Source organism: Catharus ustulatus, chromosome 15 (genome assembly GCF_009819885.2).
Source record: "Catharus ustulatus isolate bCatUst1 chromosome 15, bCatUst1.pri.v2, whole genome shotgun sequence".
Lineage (NCBI taxonomy): Eukaryota > Metazoa > Chordata > Aves > Passeriformes > Turdidae > Catharus > Catharus ustulatus.
In genome coordinates this window covers 7,852,976-7,874,682 of record NC_046235.1, presented here as the reverse complement: position 1 = coordinate 7,874,682, position 21,707 = coordinate 7,852,976, and the positions used below count along the sequence as shown (strand labels likewise).

General features: G+C 38.6%; 1 protein-coding gene across 1 annotated transcript in view; it reads right to left on the bottom strand.

Annotated features, from left to right (window-relative positions):
- ATP10B (ATPase phospholipid transporting 10B (putative)) overlaps positions 1 to 21,707 on the bottom strand; it is a 47,265-nt gene that overhangs the window by 7,035 nt on the left and 18,523 nt on the right. The window contains exons 4-14 of the mRNA XM_033073511.1: positions 19,878 to 19,984; positions 16,277 to 16,408; positions 13,774 to 13,901; positions 12,390 to 12,642; positions 11,233 to 11,468; positions 7,789 to 7,968; positions 6,659 to 7,244; positions 6,008 to 6,114; positions 5,250 to 5,376; positions 3,592 to 3,776; positions 78 to 390 (exon numbers count right to left, since the gene is read on the bottom strand). Coding sequence (XP_032929402.1) covers positions 78 to 390; positions 3,592 to 3,776; positions 5,250 to 5,376; positions 6,008 to 6,114; positions 6,659 to 7,244; positions 7,789 to 7,968; positions 11,233 to 11,468; positions 12,390 to 12,642; positions 13,774 to 13,901; positions 16,277 to 16,408; positions 19,878 to 19,984 — 2,354 coding nt within the window. The remainder of the gene's footprint in view (positions 1 to 77; positions 391 to 3,591; positions 3,777 to 5,249; positions 5,377 to 6,007; positions 6,115 to 6,658; positions 7,245 to 7,788; positions 7,969 to 11,232; positions 11,469 to 12,389; positions 12,643 to 13,773; positions 13,902 to 16,276; positions 16,409 to 19,877; positions 19,985 to 21,707) is intronic.

Genomic DNA, 21,707 nt, shown 5'->3' with positions numbered 1-21,707 from the left:
TCTGCCCTGTACAATACATTCCACACATTTCTCTTAAAGAAAGAACCTATCTCCTGTGAGATCCAGAGTGGATATACCTATGGACAGGGTCATCACGTTCAGCTGCCTCCGGATGAGTTTGACCACCATGCTCTTCTGCAGAGGAGTGGAGCGGCAGCAGAGCACGGCACGGCAATGCTGCGTCAGCTCCAAGAACTTCTCCTCCAGCCCTCCCTGGAAGATGATGTTCAGCGTCCGTCCATCAATCACCAGCCCAAACTCGGGGCCGGGGGCATCAGAGACTGAGAAAGATGTTGGGATGATGCAAAAGAATTTCCTCTGCGGTTTGTTGTTCTCATAATTCTTCTTCACCTCTTCCAGGGTTAAATTCAAGAGAGACTCACAAGTTTCCTGTGAGAAAACAGACATGGTTCTAGAAATAGTTATCTCCATCTCCCTTTACAGCACAGTGCCTTGCCAAATGTATGTTTACATAATCATGCCAGTGGGTTTAAGCCTGTCAGATAAACATTAGAGGAGATTTACTGAAAAATGCACTGATTCATCTGATTGGAGATTATTTTAATATGACACCATCCAATCCCTCAATGAAAACACTGCACATTTAATCAGCCAGTTAACTGAGGAAAGAAATTATTTTAAAAGAAAATATAAAAATCTTTACATCAGAAAGGCATAGGTGCATTTATGCTGACAGTTCAGAAATTAAAAAGACAATATTTTCTTTTAAGGAGATTGAAAATATAGTTCTGATATGAATGATGTGAGATATTGCATCATTGGCTTCCATGAAAAATAAACTGTGGTAAGAGAAACAAGAGGTCCAGATATTCAAAATTATCCAGTAACTTTCACAGTTTGGCCTTTTCTAAGTCACATATCAGACATGTGTCACAATTAGGAACAGAAATAAAACTTCGTATTCTCCAGCACTGTGCCTCAAACATAAAGTCCTTCTGCCTTAGCAAATCTGCTTCACGTTAGGTCAAATGCCCCCTTTTAGATGCCAACAACTGGAATTGACTTGGTACTAGACAGAAACAGATTGAAGGGGAAAACTCTTACCTCTCCCATCCAGATCTCCTAAAATGGCCACCACTATCAGAGAAAATCTAAAATGATATCAAAGTTATTTTGCTCCCTCTTAGTACTCAAAGTCCTCCTTCTGTGGCATGGCCCTGGAATATCAGAGGAGCTAATCACTCCTTTTTCTGCCAGCTTGAGTGATGATTCATTTCTATAATGTTATTTTCACTTTATGTAGCATAAGGTACATGTGTAGGATGTTTGCAAGATTTAAATTACACTTAAGTGGGAGGTTCTGAAATCAAATATACCTCTGACATCTAATAAAAACCTGTACCTAGCCTGCACACATAAAACCCCTAAAAAATATCAAAGAAGCATCGTCTTTCTGCGAACAAACCAAAAACAGTAGTGGAAATTCCTGGTTTGCCTTGACTTCCCTTTTAAAACAAATCCACCAAGCTACCTAATCATGTTGCATCATCTTGGAAGATATTTCACTTTCAGTGTTTGAGTAATCTGCTGGGCTCAAGGGTAAGGAGAGGCCCTTCACGCTGATGCCACTTCAAGACATAAGTTTGGCAAAGCTAACAGGTTAAATGCTTTGTATTACTTGTGTTCCTCATTGCTGCCATTGGGAGCCTCTTTCAGAAGTTTGTCTTTGGTTTAATTTTGAAAGTGAGGGAACTAAATGTTATTATGGAGAAACTTCAGTGTCCCTGAACCATGGGGAGTCCCACAAGTCCCCATGTGTATGCAGGTTGCTTCTGAACCTGGATCCAGGGCTGCTGTGGTAAGTGCCCATGCCAGCATTTCTGGGAGCCAGGGTGGTCCTGCCTGTAGCATCACTGCTCTGGCAGGAACCACCTTCTGATTTCCATCCTAAATGTATTCATTATGCTTTCTGTTAAAGCAGATACGCATTTCAAATGAAATTACGCATTGGAATTTTTTTCATGCCACATTCCAAATAAACTTTGTGTGTTTCTCTATTTCCACAACATTAAAATCCATTAAAATTTGCATAAGACTTTTTTCCTCATTTGGAGAGCTACTACCTGCAAACAAAAACTGTTATAAAGTAAGTAATCTCACTACTCCATGCAATTGCCTACCATAAGGAAAAAAATATTTTAACAATATTTACTTAACCCTCACAGTAGCTTTATTGAGAAAAGCAAGCTTGTATTGGTAACCCTGGCTCCCTGGGGAGAAAGGCTGAGACAACTCAGACGAGTGACAAGTCTGGTCACACAAGGAAGCCCTGCCTGCCCTCCAGAGCCTTATGCCAGACCTTGGAAGAGCTGAAATCACTGTGCCTCTTGTTCCTGCTGGGTGAGGGCCATCAGAGATGCTGCAAAAAAAAGAGCAGGGAAAAGGCAGCAACTGCTCTGAAGGCACCTCAGGGGCTTCCAGGTCTCTATGGAATGTAAGAGGCCACCAGGCAGAAAATGCAAAAAGGGCATCAAAATGTGTTTAGAAATGGTCAGGGCCTTCCTTAGCAAATGGATCTGGTTTAACCATAATGTCTGGACATGGTATCCCCATAATCCATCTACTAGGCAACCTGTCCCACCCAGATGCCTGCAGGGATGAGGTGTGAAGCTGTGCATTGTGATGGCCAATTCACTTTCTGACATTAAGGCATGATTTTCCTGGTAGGTTGCTTATGTTGCTCCACATCCAACAAAAGCCAAGTTGGCTTGTCTTAAGCCTTTTACTTTCACCATCCATAATGGCATTTCCCTCTTTGGAAGTTAGGACTCTATTTTCTCTCTTCTGTTCAGATGTCAGGAAGAGCCATAGACTGCACTACAGATTGCTCACTGTGTTTTAGTGACTCACAAGAACTGACAAGACCTGCCCTAAAAGTGATTTTCCTTATTTTGGACTATGTTCCCTTTGCCTACAGCTGGCCCTTCTTGCTGCCCATGGAAATTGAGGGAATTTTTTGAACACATCAGCCACTGTGTTTGCCACCATGGAATGTCAAGAAAGTGAATATGTTTTTAACTGGCCCCTGCTTAAACAAAGATATACTGGATTAAATTTTCTGTTAATAAATTTCTGATTAAGACTAATCCTACTAGGGAACATGCAATTAGAAAGTTCTGAATTTACTTAAATCTACACCTTCATACTTTTTCTTGGCTGACTCATACAGAAATTTCCAAATGTCTTCTAACATATCACTTAGGGTTAAACTGAAATTTCCATTGTAAGGTGGAAATCCAGATATCCATGTTATTAAGGAATTAGGGACTTAAATTGCATATTAATTTCTTCCTAAAGATAATAATTCAGGTAATACCTAGCAATGCAGATAATTTTTAAAAACAATATTCTCATTTGGAAAAATCAACATATTCTAATTGAATGAAACCCTAGTGTCTTATATTTCAATTCATCTCGTTATGTGTTGTCTACAGTTTCTGGCCTAATACTGTTAGGGGCTTTTTGACTGTTCTTTGTTGAGTGAGGTCTAAAGCAAAGGAATGACAAATTGCAAGACACAAAAAAAGGGTAAGATAGCAAATTCTGTGCATTTTGTCCTCCTTTACTCACCTTGTTTTCAGTGTTAATGGTGAAGACAGTGTCCCTTTGGTTCAGAAGTTTACAGGAGTATGCAATGTTAACTGCTGTCTCCTGTTTGTCTCCTGTCAACACCCAAATTTTCATCCCAGCTTCTTGGAGAGACGCAATAGTGTCAGGTACTCCATCTTGCAGGCGATCTTCAATCCCTGTTGCTCCTGGGCAAAACAGGAAAAGAAGAGACAATTTTCTTTTTCTTGGAAATCAAGTTGCTATTTTCTTGTTTAAAAAAAATTCTTTGCTTTCCAATCACAGTGCTGAACTTATTGAGATTTGAACCAAGGTTTTGTCCAACAAATAAACATGCAGGCACATGATTTGCATTTGGATTAAGGTCTGAATGTGTCAACAATCACGTTCTGTCTCTTCATTTTGCTCATTGCAAGAACAATGCATTTCATTTCTTCCTAATACTCCAAAAAGACAATGTGCTAGCAGAGGAATTACACCACATGCATTTTAAAAATACTGAATTAAGTCCCTTCAAAGCAACCAGAAAAGATGAACTTTGACTGCTTAAATGAATGCTGTCCCTATTGTCAAGTCAGATGCTTCAGCCATCAAAGGCAGAAGAAACAGTACAGTACGTTTTCCTTTTGAACGTGCACAAACTTAGAAGCAGATGCCAACACTCATCCTGATGGTGTTGGGAGATCACCATCTGAATTCTCCTTATCCCTTCCACTAGAGGTCAGTTTGAAGATGCTGTAACTGTGGTACATTAAAGCTAGATATTAATTTAGGCTAAGGGAACACTTTCTAAAAAATTAAATAATTAGAAGTGTGAAAGCACACAGAGCCTTAGTAATTAGCAAAGGTAACAGATTCCGACAAGATCTACATTACCTCTTATACTTATGGAATTTACCACTATTACTGTAATTTTTTATATCACTGTGGAGATTGTGAGAAGCCATAATGCAAGCTATTGCTTGCAATAGCAGAAATTCAACAAAACATGGGCACAAATTGTATGTAGTCAGAGAAAAATGAGACTGAGACAACTCCAAAAATCAAAGTCATAAAGAACAAAATGTTTCAAGCAAAATCGAACAGAAAGCACTGAAGTGCTCCATAATTTAACAGAATACATTGTTAGATATGATGGTGATGAATGATGCAGAAATGTCAGTCAATGTAAGTTTTAATACTAAACATATTTTAACAAAGCATGCACAACAATGCAACAACAGCAGGAACTCAGTAGCAAAGCATCTATGTTTAAGTTACTGAATTTTATAGTACAGTTCAATTACCAGAATTCACACACAAAACTGAAGTTCATTTATAGTATTTTATGGGTTTATCTAAGGATATGGATGCACAACTGAATTGTGGGAAGTTCATTATCTACTGTGTCAGCTGAGCCACAGTAACAGCTGATGTGCATGTTCTTTGCTTGGGGCACACAATAGTTTCAGTACACTTTTTCAAAGTTACTGCTGCCCAAAATGCATGAGAACTTGTATAACACTGTCACTGGGTTTTATCTCCCTAGCTTGGAGATTTCCAAACCACAGAGGAAGTCTTTCAGATATAAATTACGATAAGCTGTTGTTTGTCTTATTGACAAGAATATCACAGGAGAGCAAATGATATTTCATGCAACGACAATTCTTATTTTTAGCTACCCAGTAGGGTGAATTTGGTCTCCAGATGCTGTGCTGTCTCTATTAACAGCTCCTCTCTGTTGTCAATCGCAGCTTCTGCCTCCTGACGAAAATTGGCCCATCTTTGAAAGTCATCTTCATTCAGGACCTGCATAACACAATTTAAACAGTGGTCATTTGAAATTTAAATGAGAGAGGAATGCCAACATTCTGGATCACATCCTACCCAAACTGGTAAAGAACTGTCATCTTTAAAGATAACGCAGACTTTTCCAAGAGAAAACTGCAAGAACAAGTAGTTTGTACAAATGACCTACAGCTGAGACTCAAAAATATGATGTGGAGGAACTCATGCTCAGCTGAGAGCACACAGTTTCTAAGGGCTGATCTGCATTTCTCCAGAGCTTAAATATGATCTATTTCTTGCAGATGGACAACTTCTGTATGAAAGTATGACACTAACTCAGGCTGAGAGCAAGATTTTTGAAAGCTGAATGCCAAGCAAAAAAGGTTGGCCTCTTTGCTTCTTGCTTGGAAGCACTGTAGAGTAGGTCAACTAGAGTTACTATACAAGAAACAGAAATAAATGTTTTGAGACTGACTAAAAATCCATCATTTGGTCACACTGAGGAAAAAGAGGAGAAAAAGACTCCAGACAAGGCAAGCAGAGGAACCAAAAAGATGGGCTATATATCTGGTTGGTTGTCTGAAGTGGGATTATAACCACTGTATTTTTCTAGCAATTCAATTGACATGTACAGAACCTGGTGCTGTCCCACCTTCTTAGCTATGCACAGAGTTCGCAGTCCATCACGGGCATAGTAGTCCAGATGCTTCTGTGTTCTCTCTTTTATTCTTTTCTGTCTCTTCTCTGCACTAATGTCATCTGTGAAACACAAGGAAAAGATTTCATATTTTAAGCGCAGATAATTCTCAATCTAATGGCCTAAGATCGAAAAAGAGTGGGCATTACAGAAAAGTGGATTTCATTATAATATCAAGTTCTTTAAAAGCTCAAAAGTGTTGCCTGTGCAGAAGTTGAAATCTTGCTAAAAATATTGTTTCCTTTAAGATAACATTACTTGTGGTTTTGTTTTATACTTTAAATTTTTAAGTTCAAATAATTTAAGTTTTAATATTATAGCACTCCTGCTGACAACCTGAAAAAAAATTGTCAGGCCCTTATGACAGTATTATTGAAGAGTACACAATCCACATGAGTTAGTAGTATCAGTGAATTTTAATTATCCCATTCCATATTCTAAGTACTTCTGAGATTAAATAAATACCTCCATTCTTATCTGCAAGGATAATACTACACAAAGCTTATTTTTTATATTTCTAATACCCACATATAACATTTAATGCAGAAAAGAGTACTGCAAAGTTCTTTGTTAAGAGACGACAGAAATAGCTCCCTGGCTAATTACCTTTGGCAGAGTTGTCCAACAGGTCCATCATTACAGAGTCAGCGCCTTTTGTGTAGACAACAATCTCCTTGGTTAGAGGGTGTCTCACCACTACAGACATTCTTTTCCGGACTGTGTCAAATCCCAAAGTGTAGAGGATATCAAAGGTCAGGAGTGTGCCCTGTGGCAGCTGCACGGTGACTTGTTCAGGCGTCCGGGACACAAGAATGAAGCCGTAGGCCCGGGCAGCATAGACAAGAGCTGCCTCATCTGGGCTCTCAGCCTCGTAACAAAGGTCTGTTGGCAGAGACCTATTAGTTGCAGACCCAAAAACTGCATCCAAGGAAGCAGCATCAATATCTGTGCTGCCCGTGTCCTGGAGCTCCTGGCCCCTACTCCTGGCAGAAGAGCTGGTTTCATTGTCACAACTCTCCAGCACAGCAAGAGGCTCCTCAGTGTTCTTTGCACTGAAACTGGCACCAAGGTGTGAACTAGACTGAGATGATGAAAAAGATTGACTAAGGCTTGCTAATTTTAGCCTTTGAAATATCTGATGAATTTTCTCCAGGGTGATTCCTGAAGGTTTTATCGGTGGTGGGATTGTGACCTAGAAATATGAAAAAAATGAAGGTTAAAAATAAATAAATGTGAACTTGAACAGCCTTCTCAAAATCTCTCTACTTTTCTGCATCTAAATGACAGTAATAATAACTGAAACTTCCCTTTTCCCCTCTCCTGCCATTTAACTGTGGTGGAAGGATTCAACAGGGAAGTCTTAAGTATGGCATCCAAATTTGATGGTGATTTGTATCTCTACCTCTGAAGCAAAAAGATGTAATGAAGCGCTTGTAGTTCTGTCAATTGCCTGGCAGAGCAGAGAAAATCCAGTGTGTTCAACAAACTTATAGCCTATATAATACAAAATCTAAAAGAAAATGTAGAGAGATCCTGTGGTAGCCTTAGCTATACATAAACATAAAAAGACAAGCTAGGAAGGGATACACAGGCAGGGAAGCAGTAGATATTACAGAAAATGTAAAGGAACTAGAGGAAAACTCTCAAACCATTTTCCCCCATTCAGTTTTCACTGGACACTACAATGTTAAATGGAAGCATGATCCATTTTCCTCATGTATTTAAAGTTAGATTACCCTTTGTCTTGGCTCAGTAGCTGTGGAAACCAGAACTGTATTGCAAATGGCAAGAGCAAGAAAAAAGTCAGTAAAGGATGTGGAAGTCTTCGTATGTAGAAAAGGAGACAAACTTTCAGTCTGGAGGGCAGCTTCTCGCACTCGCCTTAGCAGCCTGCTATCAGGAGTCACATCCTTTTCCTGGAAGAGAAATTACTTAGTGAGGATTATTTTCGTTTACCATTGTCCTCAAGGACTAACTGGCAACTTCACGGACTTCTTGAATTTATACCTAGAAAATGCCTTTGGAACTTAACATCTAGGAAAAAAGGGTATCTTTCAAAAAGCTGCAACTGCATAATTAGAAGAAAATACATCTCCAAAAAGAAGATGATCTCAGAATTTTATTTCTTTTGAGATCTACTAAAAATCAGAAAAATCTGTATCCCTTAACTTTGAAACTGCTGACTCCTGAATTAAAGGGGATTCCAGAAGAATGTATACTTGGGGTTTCCCAGTTCAGTGTGGAATTTGATAGTTATTTCAACAGAGCATGTTTTGTGCTTATGGTTTAGTTACAGAAGTACTACTTTTTGTTTCCAGAGCAGTTTAATTTTGCACCCAGAAAGAAAAGTGGTCTCAAACTTTTCTTCTTCAGTTTTTGCAATGAAGAAATAAATGAATGTATAGTTATTTGTTCCTGAAATGTTTCTGTAATTTTACTACCACTCTTTTTGTAATATAACCTAAACTTGCAAGCCAAACTACTTAACAATGCCACTTTCCCACAATTTAACTGATATAGAGCTATGGGAGTATTACTTTTAATAGAAATTTCATGTTAGCAGAACCTAGTTTGGCTTAAATTCAGGGCCATATTTGACAAGGAATTCAAAATTTAAAAGATGTCTTCCCATGAGCCTACAGTTTTGCACGCCTTCTTTAAGGAAGTGCCAAAGTCATCTAGTGGCTTTCTAGTTCATCTCAGCTATTACACTCACCTCATTCAATCTCACACAGTTTTCCCAAGTTCTGTAAACATGCAAAAGAAGTCACCCAAGCGCCTTTTTGGCTATGCTGTGCTGAATGCTACATTCTATCTCCTGCATGCTAAAGTGAGAAGCAGTTCTTAAATAGTCCTAATAATTGCAAATAAATCTACTGCTCATTTTGCAGTTCAACTGAAATCCAAAGCTGGAATAATGCAGTGCACTTTCCCTGCTGCAGAAAGCTCTTCTGGCTCAGTATTTTAATGTGTTTTTACTTGATATACAGGGACATGTTTGCAGTATTGATGGAGTCCTTTAACAAACAAAAACATGCCAAGAAAAAGCCTGATTTTCTTAGTTATCTTCTCAGATATCCTAAAAAGAACCAGAGGCAGAAAAGTTAAAGCTGCTGCTTTTATGAAACCCTTTCACAGTATTGCACTGCAGTAGCTCTGTGGGTGACAGGACTACATCAATACTACATGTTGTACATAGAACAACCCCAAACAGCTTAACAGGACAATTCCAATGAAGAACACATGTGCAGATAAAACTGTCCAAACAGGTATGTCAAATAGTTATATTGGGAATTCTACTAAATTTGAAACATGAAAGATTAGAATCTCACCAACACCTTGCACAATTTTTCATCCAATTTCTTCATGCATTACCACAATTAGAAAAAACATCACAAACACCAAATTATTTCATGTGTATCTCAGCCTTTTCTATCTGTCATCATCCCACTCAATTTCTTTTTCATCTATATCCTCAATGTCTGCTGCAAGTTCTTGTCAAAAAGAATAATTCACTACTGGGCATTTCACAGCACTTCAGCAACAACTTTCTGAACTCAAAAGCTTCCTCTGGAAAAATTGAAAATTGTAGCCTCAGAGAAAGGTTTTAAAAACAAAAAACCCACCAAAAATCAGTATTTATCAGAAAAATATTTCTTATCTTTTTTTAGATTAAGTGAAAACAGCACTGACCTGAATTTTCAGCCTAAACATACCTAACCAAGCAAAAAAGAAAACTGAATAAAACAGCACTAATGATGATGATCACTTAAATTTGCCACCTTTTCAATGTTAACAATTTTGTTAGTGAAAATGCTGATATAAAATGGCCAGTGCCATTCAGTTTTAAGCTTTCTTCATTAAGTTGATAGCATTTCTTCTACTTGATGGCATGAAAACCTGCTGACCATGGGGCAATAGTACTACTTATTGGAACTATTAAATCTAGAAGGAAATGTACTGTCACTCTTAATTCATAAGAACACCTAAAGGTAGAGAGATTAAATGTTAATTTTCTATTGTGTTTCATTGTTGTAAGATGGATTTTTCTTACAAACCTCTGTCTGCTGACATACACACAGGTCTACAAACACACTCTGTATACCAGCAGATTTGTAGAAGAGTAAAAATGCATCAGATGAGGTGATGTAAGTTCCAAAGCGCAGGAGTGATAGAGACCAAAAAAAAATTAGTATTCCCATTTTATTAATAGGGAATTGGCTCTGGTGGCAAAGAAGGATACTACTATGTCTCATTTAAAGTCATACAGGACAGGCTCTGTGCAATATCTAAATGTCTCTATTTTTACAACAATTTCACAATTGTCATAGGGTGTTAAAACAATTTATCTACATAGAGTGACATCTATGAGCAGCTAGGGCTGTTTATTTCGACAACAGCAGCTTAATCTTCTTCTACCAAAGAGTCATTTGATACTAGTTCCTCAGATATTGCTTCACAGTGAATTAAAAAAATATTTATTTATAGAAGAAAAAGAAAAGGCCTGGCAGTAAAAGAATGTAATTGGAAAGTGTATTGGCAAGAAATTTCTTTATCATCTTTCAATAACATGACCCATAAGAAGTTCTCAGAAGTCATGACTCATGAGTTCTCAAGAATCCACAGAGATGTTCTCAGCGACTCATGAGGTTTGGGCTGGAAAATACTAGCAAAACAACTTACAGAACTTCCATATGCCATATGGTACTTACTACATGACAGCAGGATTGAATAAGGTAAGGATTGAATAAGGTAAGCAGAATCTTATAACAGCTGCAGCAAATAAAGTTCTGAGAATTCTGCATTTATTAGTCTTTTTTTTTTAAATCAAGATTTGGATGGGTTTCCCAGGCCTTTCATTTTAATTGGAATTCTAATTCTTAGTGTTCACAATAGCCTTGTCTGAAATGTCAGTTAAAAAAATTTCAAGAAGAGTAGAACAGTGATTTAATTACACTGTGTGCGACTTTGGAAAGTTTCAGATCTAAATTGCAACAGATTCTGCTCCTCCCTGACTGCAGCCTGCATGTTCCAATTGAGGACTCTGATTCTTTGTCTCCCCCTCCCCTCTCTTAACTCCAACAAAGCTTGGATTTCTCCTCTCTACCTACTGGGTTTCCATCACAAAATGCAATAGAAGGGGTAACTTAGAAGGTGTTAGCTCGGTCTGCTGTACTCACAATGGGGCTGCTGAATGCCACTTGAGACTGGTTGCTGTCACGTCGACCGACTGACCTGTTCCTTCTGTGCCCCTGAAAATGCGCCCGGTCGCTCTGGCACCTCCTCAAAGGTCTCATGGTACTGTGCTTATAAGTGGCTGATCTCTCAAGATTCATGGGAGGAAGAGTGAAATGCTGAAGTTTTGCAAAATCCTCATTGTCTAAATCCAACTCCTTCTGTGTTTTCAGTCGCCTGTCTGTAAAGGAAAACTGAAACCTTATCTCTGATCCTGGCTTTTTATAAAACTGTTTGGAAGGAATTCCTTGATCAGTTAAAAAACCTGTAACAAATTAAAACAAACCCAAAGGGTTTCAAAAGCCATCGCCAGAAAAAATTCACTGTCCATAGCAGTTTCTGGGAATTGTCACTGTTATTATTGCAAGAAAATAAAAATGTGTTTTCAAAGTGATCAGTCATTTTTATGGGCTTCTCTTAATGTTCTGTCTCTTCAGCTGCTTTTTGCAGTTGGAACAGGAGACTGAATTATGGTAATTCACAAATTTAATGTTTTCAGTCACAGAACACAAACATCTTCTTGGCAGCTGCTTCCCAGCTTAACAGGATCCTTTCCACTACACAGAGCACAAAAATAATGATGAAGATGGGGCCTGAGTCAACACCGTGAATGCAGAGCACTGGGTGCCAAGATCCTTCAGATCTGGACTGCAGTCAGGATCCACTCCAGGAAAAGAGTACCTGTATTTTTCATATCACACACAAGTGCACATTTACATATTCATGAAAATAATTACTTTTGGACCCACTGAGTTTAAATATTAACTAATATCAGTTTGTGAGCTTATAAAAGGTTTGCTGGTGTTTATTTAGAAATTAAAGAGAAAACGTTCTCTCTGTGTGCTCTTTGAATGCAGGGCAAATCCTGGAAGTGCCTGCAGAGGGATCTGGAAAACCTTTCCCATCTGACTTATGAATACTATAAGAAAATGCCTTTACTTTTGTGAATTTCTGTAACAGCAGTCCTTCACAAAATAGTGACTATTTCAGAAAACTCTACATTCAATCAGAGGGCTCAGTATGTTTAGGTATTAATATTTAAATTAATAGCATTTAGTTGTTCAGACAAAAAAAAAATAAGTATAAAAAAAGTGTCTCTCACCATTTTCCTGATGGGAAAACTCAATTCCATCAACAGTACAGCGTCGGAATACCATTTTGTTTTCTGTTAGTGTCCCAGTTTTGTCTGAGAAGATATACTGGATTTGTCCAAGGTCTTCAGTAATAGTGAGGGCACGGCATTGGATGGGCAAATCTGCTGCTTCATCATACAGGTCAATGTCATTGTGAATTAAGAAGACTTGGCCCAGCTTGACCAGCTCAATTGATACATAAAGGGATATGGGGATTAAAATCTGAAAGAGAATTTAAATTCTCATGATGGGTGAGAAAAATTTCTCTGCTTTCTACCAGAAATGTCCTGGCACAGGTATACTAATGATTTCCAGAGAAAGAGTTCTTCCTAGGGACATATTGTAGGACTGATGAATAGTAACTCAGGGGTGAAAAAAATCCTGCACACAACAGCAATAAAGAAACAGGGATAATAAGTGGCAAACTTAAGACTAAATTCCTAGAGTACTAAATTCAAAGGTGGGTCTTTCCAGGGATACCCTTACAAAGCACGTTTTCTGGACACAGGATCATGCTTGCCCTTACCCTCCTAAAGTTCTGAAAGGATGGACTAGCACACACTAACTCTTAGTGCAGAAGAGTTTCACAAACCACTACTTTGCATACAACACTTCCCACTCACAAGTTTTCCTTGCCCTGAAATAACAAAGGGAAAGGATGAATTTCCCATTTTAAGATGTACAAATATTCTGTTTCAGTAATGAAGAATAATCCCCCAAGGAATCTCTGAGCAGCTCTGAAAGTTATATTCAGATTTGTCCATATTAAAGAAATTCTGTCCATTTAGATCTCAGCACTGACATCAAGAAATCTGAAAATTAAATGTAATTTTTTTCCTCACCCAATAAAATATTCTTTCCCAATTAGGCTTAATCACATTCATGTATATGATTATCCTACCTCTAATTTCGCCTCTTTCCTATACCAGATGCACCATATCTAGTTATTATTCCCCACTGGAAAATTGGCAATTTTTGTTTCATTATTTTTCTAAGCTGTTAAGTGGCTTTCTTATTCTGGAATTCTGGATACAAGCAGAACTAAAAAAGCTGAAATTTGGATGTAAATATCTTCTTTATTGCATCTGCTATTATTAGTTAAAGTTCTTATACATGTGTTTCCTATGTATATCCTTGTGGGGTTTCAAGAGCAAGAAAAAAATCTGCACTTAGAAAGAAAAAAACCAACATTATTTCACACTTGGATGATTTGAAACACTTCCAGCAATTTTTCAAATAGGATTGAGAAGGCACTGCACAGCTATTAATTGATATTAATTGTTCATTAGTGATTATACTCAATTTTGAGTAGTTTCTTCCTTGGAGGTAACCAAGAGGCTTTTTTTCTTTTACCTGCAACAGGATTATCATTGTCAGGAACATGTAGAAACCGGCAAGAATGGGAGACACAAAATTGCCATTGTTATCTGGGACATCATAAGGTGGATGCTCCCGAAAGTTTCCTGTCCAAATGCCATTCCCTGTAGGAATGAGATACAAGATTGAAATCGGCTGAGCAGTGAAGTGAGTGACAAAGCTTCTGAAATGTGCAGGTATGGACTGCTCTGCTAATAAAACAGAGAGAGCATTTCCAAAAAAATGCTCCCCAAGCAATGCTGCAAATCTCTTGGAGAATGCGACGTACCTGCAGAGCTCTGTAGTACATGCACATAATTGATATGCTAGTGAGAAATAAATATTCAGGGATATTTTCATTTACCTCTGCTTCATCAGGTGTTTCCCATACCTCTTAGCTTTGCACAGATCTTTTCTCATTCTGCATTTTCCCACTGGAAGACCATCACCCACCAGAAAAATCCTCAGGGCTGAAGACTCTCCTCTCACAGAAATAAACCTTAGAACCTTTGTAAACAGACAAACTATTTCTTATTCTCCCTGACCTTTCTTGATTTCAATCTGTTTTAGTTAAGAGTTGACAAACCCCCTAAATTCAGTCTGGGCAACTCATCTTTACATTCCTTCAAGTAAATCATATCTCAAACAGCTTCTTCCTCAGTGTTTTAAATACAAGTAGATATCATTGCACTGCTACAACAAAGCCTCTGTTCCAGGACTTGACAACATCCTGTAAAAATTGTTTTGCCACTTTCCATATTGTCCTTATTGAAATAAACTTATGTCAAGGAGCAACATCTTCCCACAGAGCCAAACAACTTAGTTTTCCTCACTGCATCTTTTGTCCAGATGCCAAAGCCTCCATCAGTCCACTTCACATATCCAGCTCAAAACTTCCATTAGCACCAGTTAACCAAGCAATTGTTTTGCAGCATCTGCCTACTAAAACATTAAAATTATTTGAGCAATGCTCTTTGGCTGCGTCAGACCAGAGTCACATCTGAACATGGACAACTCTGCTCTACAAGCCACTTCTTATCCCAATTTATCACTGTGTGCAAGAATGATTCTGATAACTGATCCACCAGTGATACTTTTTCCTAGAAACCTACATTCAGACAAGGTTGAATGAGCATGACAAGGTTGCAAGAGCATGGTAGAGCCTCTGGACATTTTGAATGGATGAAAGAAATTGGACTTTACTCTTCTACATGTTTCACTTAGACTATGAATTTTTTTAACCTGAGCAGATAAATTATTTTTTAAATGCTGATTTTTTCCTCTGAGACTTCTTTTAACCTTAAATTGAAGGACTTCATTACTCAAGAGCCCCTACACACCAGAAAAGGCAAGTCTCTAAATCCACATGACAGCAGCCAGGGAACAAGGAAAATAAAATCTCTCCCTCACACAGAGCTCAGCTGTGAAACTGAAATCCCATTTTGTGGCCAAAAAGGCCCACTGCAACATGAAGCAGTAATACTAGAAGTAAGTCAGTTCAATTATTCATCTGTTTTGGATGGTCCTTACTTCCCATGGTATTACATTTGATGACTGGTGTGCCACATCACATACCTCCAGTGCAGGCACAGGAAAACTTGATTTGACTGTCACTTAATTAGAGCAGTAGTATTAAGCAAATTGTCACTGAAACAAAAACCATTAAAAGAAAAAGGGGTCATGGGAGCCCCTGTTATCTCTTTAAAGCATTGCCCCATTCAAAAGTCAGTAGACTCAAAATTTGGTCCTTTGCTCCAAATTATGAGATCCTACTCATTCTGGCCTGCCTGGGACAGATTGCAATCAGAGCTTGGAGGCAAGCAGGTGCTTACACGCAGTGAAGATAATCTCTTTGAGATTACCCATCCAGTAAACTCCAGTCAGTTAAAAAAACCCAGTTACTAAATTACACTAAGTCATATATGCTTACCTGCAAGGACCTCAGAAAAATGCAGGCTATTCCAATGTAAGCAATTATTCCATTTCACAGCCTGATGTAAAGGGGCTTTTGAGAAGGAATGAAGTCATGGAGGATGCTAACTGAATGAATTATTTATGAGCAGCTCATGGGTTCTAAATTATGTGTTTCTGTTTAGTGTCACTCCCAAACATATTAGAGGAAGACGTGACTGAAATGAACGTAAAGCAAAATCATTTTACTTTTGCTCTTAAGCACATGGAGCAAACACCCCCTCAGGAAGCACTTGGGAAGGAAAGAAGATCTCAGCTGACAAATATTGATTCCTACAATGCAATCACAGGATGGCTTTCTCTCGCTTTACATGTATTGTGCCATGGTGGGGATGACTCTTATCTGAAACATTTATAGCCATTTATGTTGTCTTCATCTGAATGGCTCAGATTCACTGTTTTAACTCGCCTATTGGAAAGACCAAGGAGCCTAAAGACCTCAAGAGCATTCAGCTGTAGATCTCACTCATGTCTGTAACATCAATTTTAATCACCATTTAGGAAAAAGATTTTTATCAGTGCTTCATACCTACAGCTCCAACAAGGCACATCACAAACAGGAGTCCCACAAATATGAAAATATCCATATTAATCCGCTGCTCTATTCTGCTGCGCTTGTAACGAGAACCGCTGTTATTTAGCATGGCCTTCGTTTCATGACCTTCAAAACACAAATGAATATTATCATGCTTATGTAATATTTTGTATTTTGGTTTTTTAAAATGTATCTCTCCCCAAATGAGAGCAGGATGACTAACGTTGACATTGAGAACTTTTTGTGTCCATCTTCCTATTTGACTACATCAGAATCTAAATATTGAGGTTTACCAAAAATCTCCATTATATCACAGGTTTCAGCTGTCATACACACTTTTCTGTCCCAATCACAGCAGGTTTCCATAAATTATCAAAAGCCAAATATCCATGAGAAGAAAAAAACCAATTGTATTATATTTTTGCATTTTATGAACAAATTGTTTAGGTGCTGTACAGATTCCTGAAACCTACATTTGAATATTTTTCATCAGCAATTCAAAAGCCACTAGATAAATTTTGTATGTTAAATAAAATTCAGCAAGTCAGTGAAAACCAATAATATTTAGCTTTTCACAATTTGGTTGTAAAGTGCTGACAAAACAGTAGGATGAGAAATAAAAAAAAAAACAACCCAATCCTTAAATTTAGTGAGTTAGAATTGAGCTGCTATACTAATAATGAAAAAAGAGGAGTACTGCAAGAAGTCAAAAAGCAGAAATTACTTTTTCAATTACATTAATGTTGTCTAAACTGTGGCTCCACAACTGGGATATCTGGACACCATCTGTTGTTATATTGGTATATTTTATGTTTATTTCTGTAGTCCTTTCCCCTGAAAATACAGACCGCACAGATTTGTATTTAACTTTCATTTGTACGTGCATGATGTGTGTGATAAGGACTGTTTTCCAAGCTACCTTCTAGCCTTCTCTTGAGAAATTATTTAACCCAAAAAACTGGAAGTTAGGTGCAGTTCAATCACACCTGCTGGATTAATTCCAGGTTTACATCAGCAGTTATTAATTAAGAAGAGAGCTAGAGAGAAAATTACTCTCTAGCCTTATGTTCAGGACACTCACTCAAGAGCTGGGGCTCCTGGCATACTATTCTAACAAATATATAATTATTTACACAACCTAGAGCTGTGTCAGTGGGACCAGTTTATACTACCAGTGCTCCTGCCTTTTCAACTCACATATAAGTACAAACCCTCTTGTTCCACTTAGGTAGGTATGCAGTGTATAGCTTGTCAAGCAGTAAATGTGCGTTCACTCTCATACAGGTAGAACTGGGAACAAACCCTGAGCCTTCTCTTTGATGAACAAAATCTTTTAACCACCAAGCTGCACTGAAGGGGAGGGTACTTCTGCTTGCATTTCTGTTGCTCCAGCAGCTGTGAGGATCTTATTCCTCACTTTTCTTTTATTTCAGGCATAATGGAATGCTTTGTATTGAAATAAAAACAAGCCAAAGCTCTCTAATACCTCCCAGAAAACCCTCAAGGAAGTGTCAGATTTATTTCAGGAAGAAATCATGATGAGCTTCTTTCCAAATATCAGTCCTACCATTCCTTTCCACTTCAGGTGATCATCAGGAAAAGAACACTTTTGTAACACAGTTATCACTTTGTAAGCAAATCAGAAATGAGGAATACATTGCTTTTTTCTCCTCTAATCCTCACATTTTCCTATGCTGTGAAACACTGCACCTCACCTACCACCCCAACGGTACCTTGTCTATTTCTAGATGCTGATGGGCTCATCTAAAACTTCCTTCTGGTACTTTAGTATATGAAAAACATATAATTCTTACTGCTGTGCCAATCACAATGAGAAAACTATATTGGCTGTCACTCTGTAATGAGGTTTTTGTGTTTTAGTGCAATTGCTTTGTGTAGAACAATTTGGGTAGCCACGGGTCAGATGGGAACTGAAGCAATCTCAGTAAGAGATGACTGTACTCCTCACAAAGGCTTCCATTAGAAGAAAGTTTGAGGAGTAATAGAGTCATAAAAATGGAAAGTGTGCTACCTTATTATGTGACTGATCTTGATCAGAAAAGGTCACAGACCACGACTAAAAGCTAGAGTATAATCAATGTCAAAGAATCCTAGAAATGAAGCTGATACTGACTGAAGTCAGTCTAATTTTAGGATTAAAAAAACCCCCTTTTATGCTGACATTAACAATAAGGACTCTGCAGGAAATTGATTTGAAGACCTAGTCATATGAAAACCACCATGGCTTAGGAATAGCTAAAACTCTAACCTTTGCTACTGGCAGCTTAGGCAACATAAACGGAGATCCACATTAGGATCTGTGCTAGTGGTCAAAGGAACACACTGGGAAATCTGAGCTAAACAGAAGAAAATTAGGAACTGCAGCAGCAGAAAGGAAGATAAATTACTTCAATTATATCAGGAATGATCCCTATAGGGATTTTTATATAGTAGCTACTTCAAAAACAAAAGGTTGCTGAGTTTGACTCTGGCTTTCATCCTCTGCCTGGTGGGTACCACCCTTGCATGTGGCGTTCACAGAAACAGGCAATGAAAGACCTGCAAAGCTACCTTGGAAACATATGGGAGCTACAGACATTCAGAGTCCAGTTGTGTAGCAGTGAAATAGATAGTCATTGACAGGTAAATTGTTCTGGGCTGTGGAGATTAATCTAAGATAAATAACTCTTGCAAAGGTGTGACTTTCTCTTAGGTGACTCAACCCTGAACCCCTTGATGCTGATTAGACACAAAACAGTTAATATAACTCTACTGGAAAGATAATAATAGCTAATGGGATTAATTTTTGTGTTTGAACTGCCTTTTATTTAATCTACAAAGAAGAGGGTAGCTGAATACAATATATGATCCCAAAGAGGGCACAGCTAGCAAATCCAATGATAAATCACACTTACTGAGTAAAAGCACTGGTAACACTCCAAAGGTAAAAGATGCCGAGAAACAGATGAATTGACCCACTGCTGAACCTGACACTGCTGCATTTGGTCTGGGCACCAACACTATCTCTCTTTGTCCATGTGTCTCCTGCATGAAGTTCATGGTTGCACAGACACAATATGTTTATGCCAGCATAAACCTATACTGCTGCTTCTTTTTCTGTGACGTCCAGCTGCTGCCCCACTGCCTCTTGCATGCTGGCACTGGCACAAACTGAATGGATGAATGAGATTCAGAGATGACGTTTTTTCTAATTAGATCTTCCACTGCTCCAGTTTCTACCCTGAGGAGCCAATGAGACCTCCCTTAGGGCAGCTGAATAGATTTTATGACAGATGGAATGAGAAGTATAGCCAGAGCTGAGGGTTAAATACACCTGAGCAATTCACTTGTCTGAATATTTTTACAAGATATTTGACATGCACAAGGATACTGCCACTTGCCAGAGACCAAGTGCAAGACTTGTTGGCTTTGGAGATGGGTAAGTAATAGCTTCACTTAAAAAAAAGTTATATACTTTTTCTGTGCACTACCAGTTTTTAAAACAATATGTCAAATGATGTTGCAATAGACTACACTTATTTTTAAAAATATATTTACAGGGAAACTCCCAGTTTACCCAAATAAAAAGTCTTACCTGCATATATAACAATTCCTACTGCGACCTCAGTATTTCTGATTGTACATCCACGAAGCAAGAGGTTTTCAATGTTGAAACCTACCTTTTCATCATTTGGCTGCACCCTAGAAGAAATATAATCAAATAGAGCAATTAATTTTTCTGTTTTAATGGAGTGCGAAAGAAAATTTTTGTGATTACATCTGTTTCAAGTTGAAATCAAGCAATTTTGTAGGCCCTGTTTTGCTCAGTTTCAAGGAAGATTGCAGCAAAAAGTTATAGAGAAGTCTGAGTCTTTCTTTTAAAGACCATTTGCACAGCATGCATCATGATGCCAATACAAAGTAAGTTTGGCTTTCACTTAGAACCTTATCTGGCAGATTCAACACCTTATGAAAGAAAACAAGAGTCATATTGCAACTTCTCACAAGCAAATTTATTTTAGAAAGATGAGCAGAGGTTCGGATGAATACATCTAAACCCTGCAAGAGCCTCGCTCACTCTGTCAGCCACCAAAGGTCTTTGTGAATCTCAGTTCTCTCAAGCAGTCTTCAGGCTGAGGAGCTATCTTGGTTTCAGTTCGAAACCAGGCAGAAACATCAATTAGTGTAGTAGTTTAGATTTGCCAATTTCAATATACTCATTTTCTGCTGGGAGATAGGATTAGGAGCAAAAGCAAACTAGGTCTAAAAACTTAAGGGGTGTAAAGAAAAACTTCATTAACAACGTAAAGAGATAATAAATTCAGGATAAAACCTTCAGACCACCCCTCCTCCCCTTTCCCACACCACCTTCTCCTTAACAACATAGAGAAACACTTCAGTCAGTTACCAACTTAAATGATCTTTTTCAGTTCACTCTAGGGAAAGGAGTATCCACAAGAAGAAAAAACAATTCTCTCTTGGCTTCACTTTCCATGAACTCCTCCCATCTTCACAGCTTTCCCAAAGCTGTGCTTATGGGCCATGTTAAACTCATGGGGTATTTACTTTTTAAGAATGAACTGTTCAAAAGTTCTCTTTATCTCTCTTTCTCTCTGTTCACGCTTCATCCCCAGGAACAGAGATCCCCTTCCTCCCTCAAGGCAAAGGATCCTCAACACAGGGGCTTTTGCTCAATGATCTATCAATTCTAATCTCCCATGTCTTTCTTAATGGTTTATAGGAATTTTTAGTGTAGTACAGTCCATTCCTATAGCTTACAAAATAAATTTCAGCCTAAATTCACGGCATCTCCTCATTCTCCTTCCATCTGGAACTTGACTCCTGCTTCACTGACTTTGGTGTATCCTCTCTGTTCTTTTTCCTTTCACTCAAGGGAGGATTGAAGGTCTGCAAGTCTTATCTGAGCATGGGAGTGTTTAAAATCTCACATGGAGGATTCAACAGCTGTGGCCAGGCCATGCTGGAGCTGTGCCAGGATCTCAGGACACTCAGGCCATACTGGGAGAGGCTGGCCCGCGCTGGAAAGGGTGGTGGTGGGAGTGGGTACAGCTAGGATCTCAATCAGCCCCCCTGGGGCTCAGCTGCAGCACCCACTGCCCGTGGCCACCCCTCCTTTCTGCCAGGACACGCCAGCTTCCCAAACAGGGGGGCCAGACCCAGGCCCTGTTACCTGCACTCCTGCTGGAAAAGAGACCATTCCCTGGTTTGCTCACTTCAAAATGTGAATTCACAGGAGGCAGACCGAACCCTCCAAATGGTTTCCCAGGCTGTCAACAACCAAACCAGCCTCCAATTGGTCCATCAACTCACAGAGGAAGTTCTCACGGAGAAAACTTCTGTGGATGCCCCTTTCTAAATGCCATCTAATGCAAAACCATTTCCTTATTCTCATCCTGGATAGAAG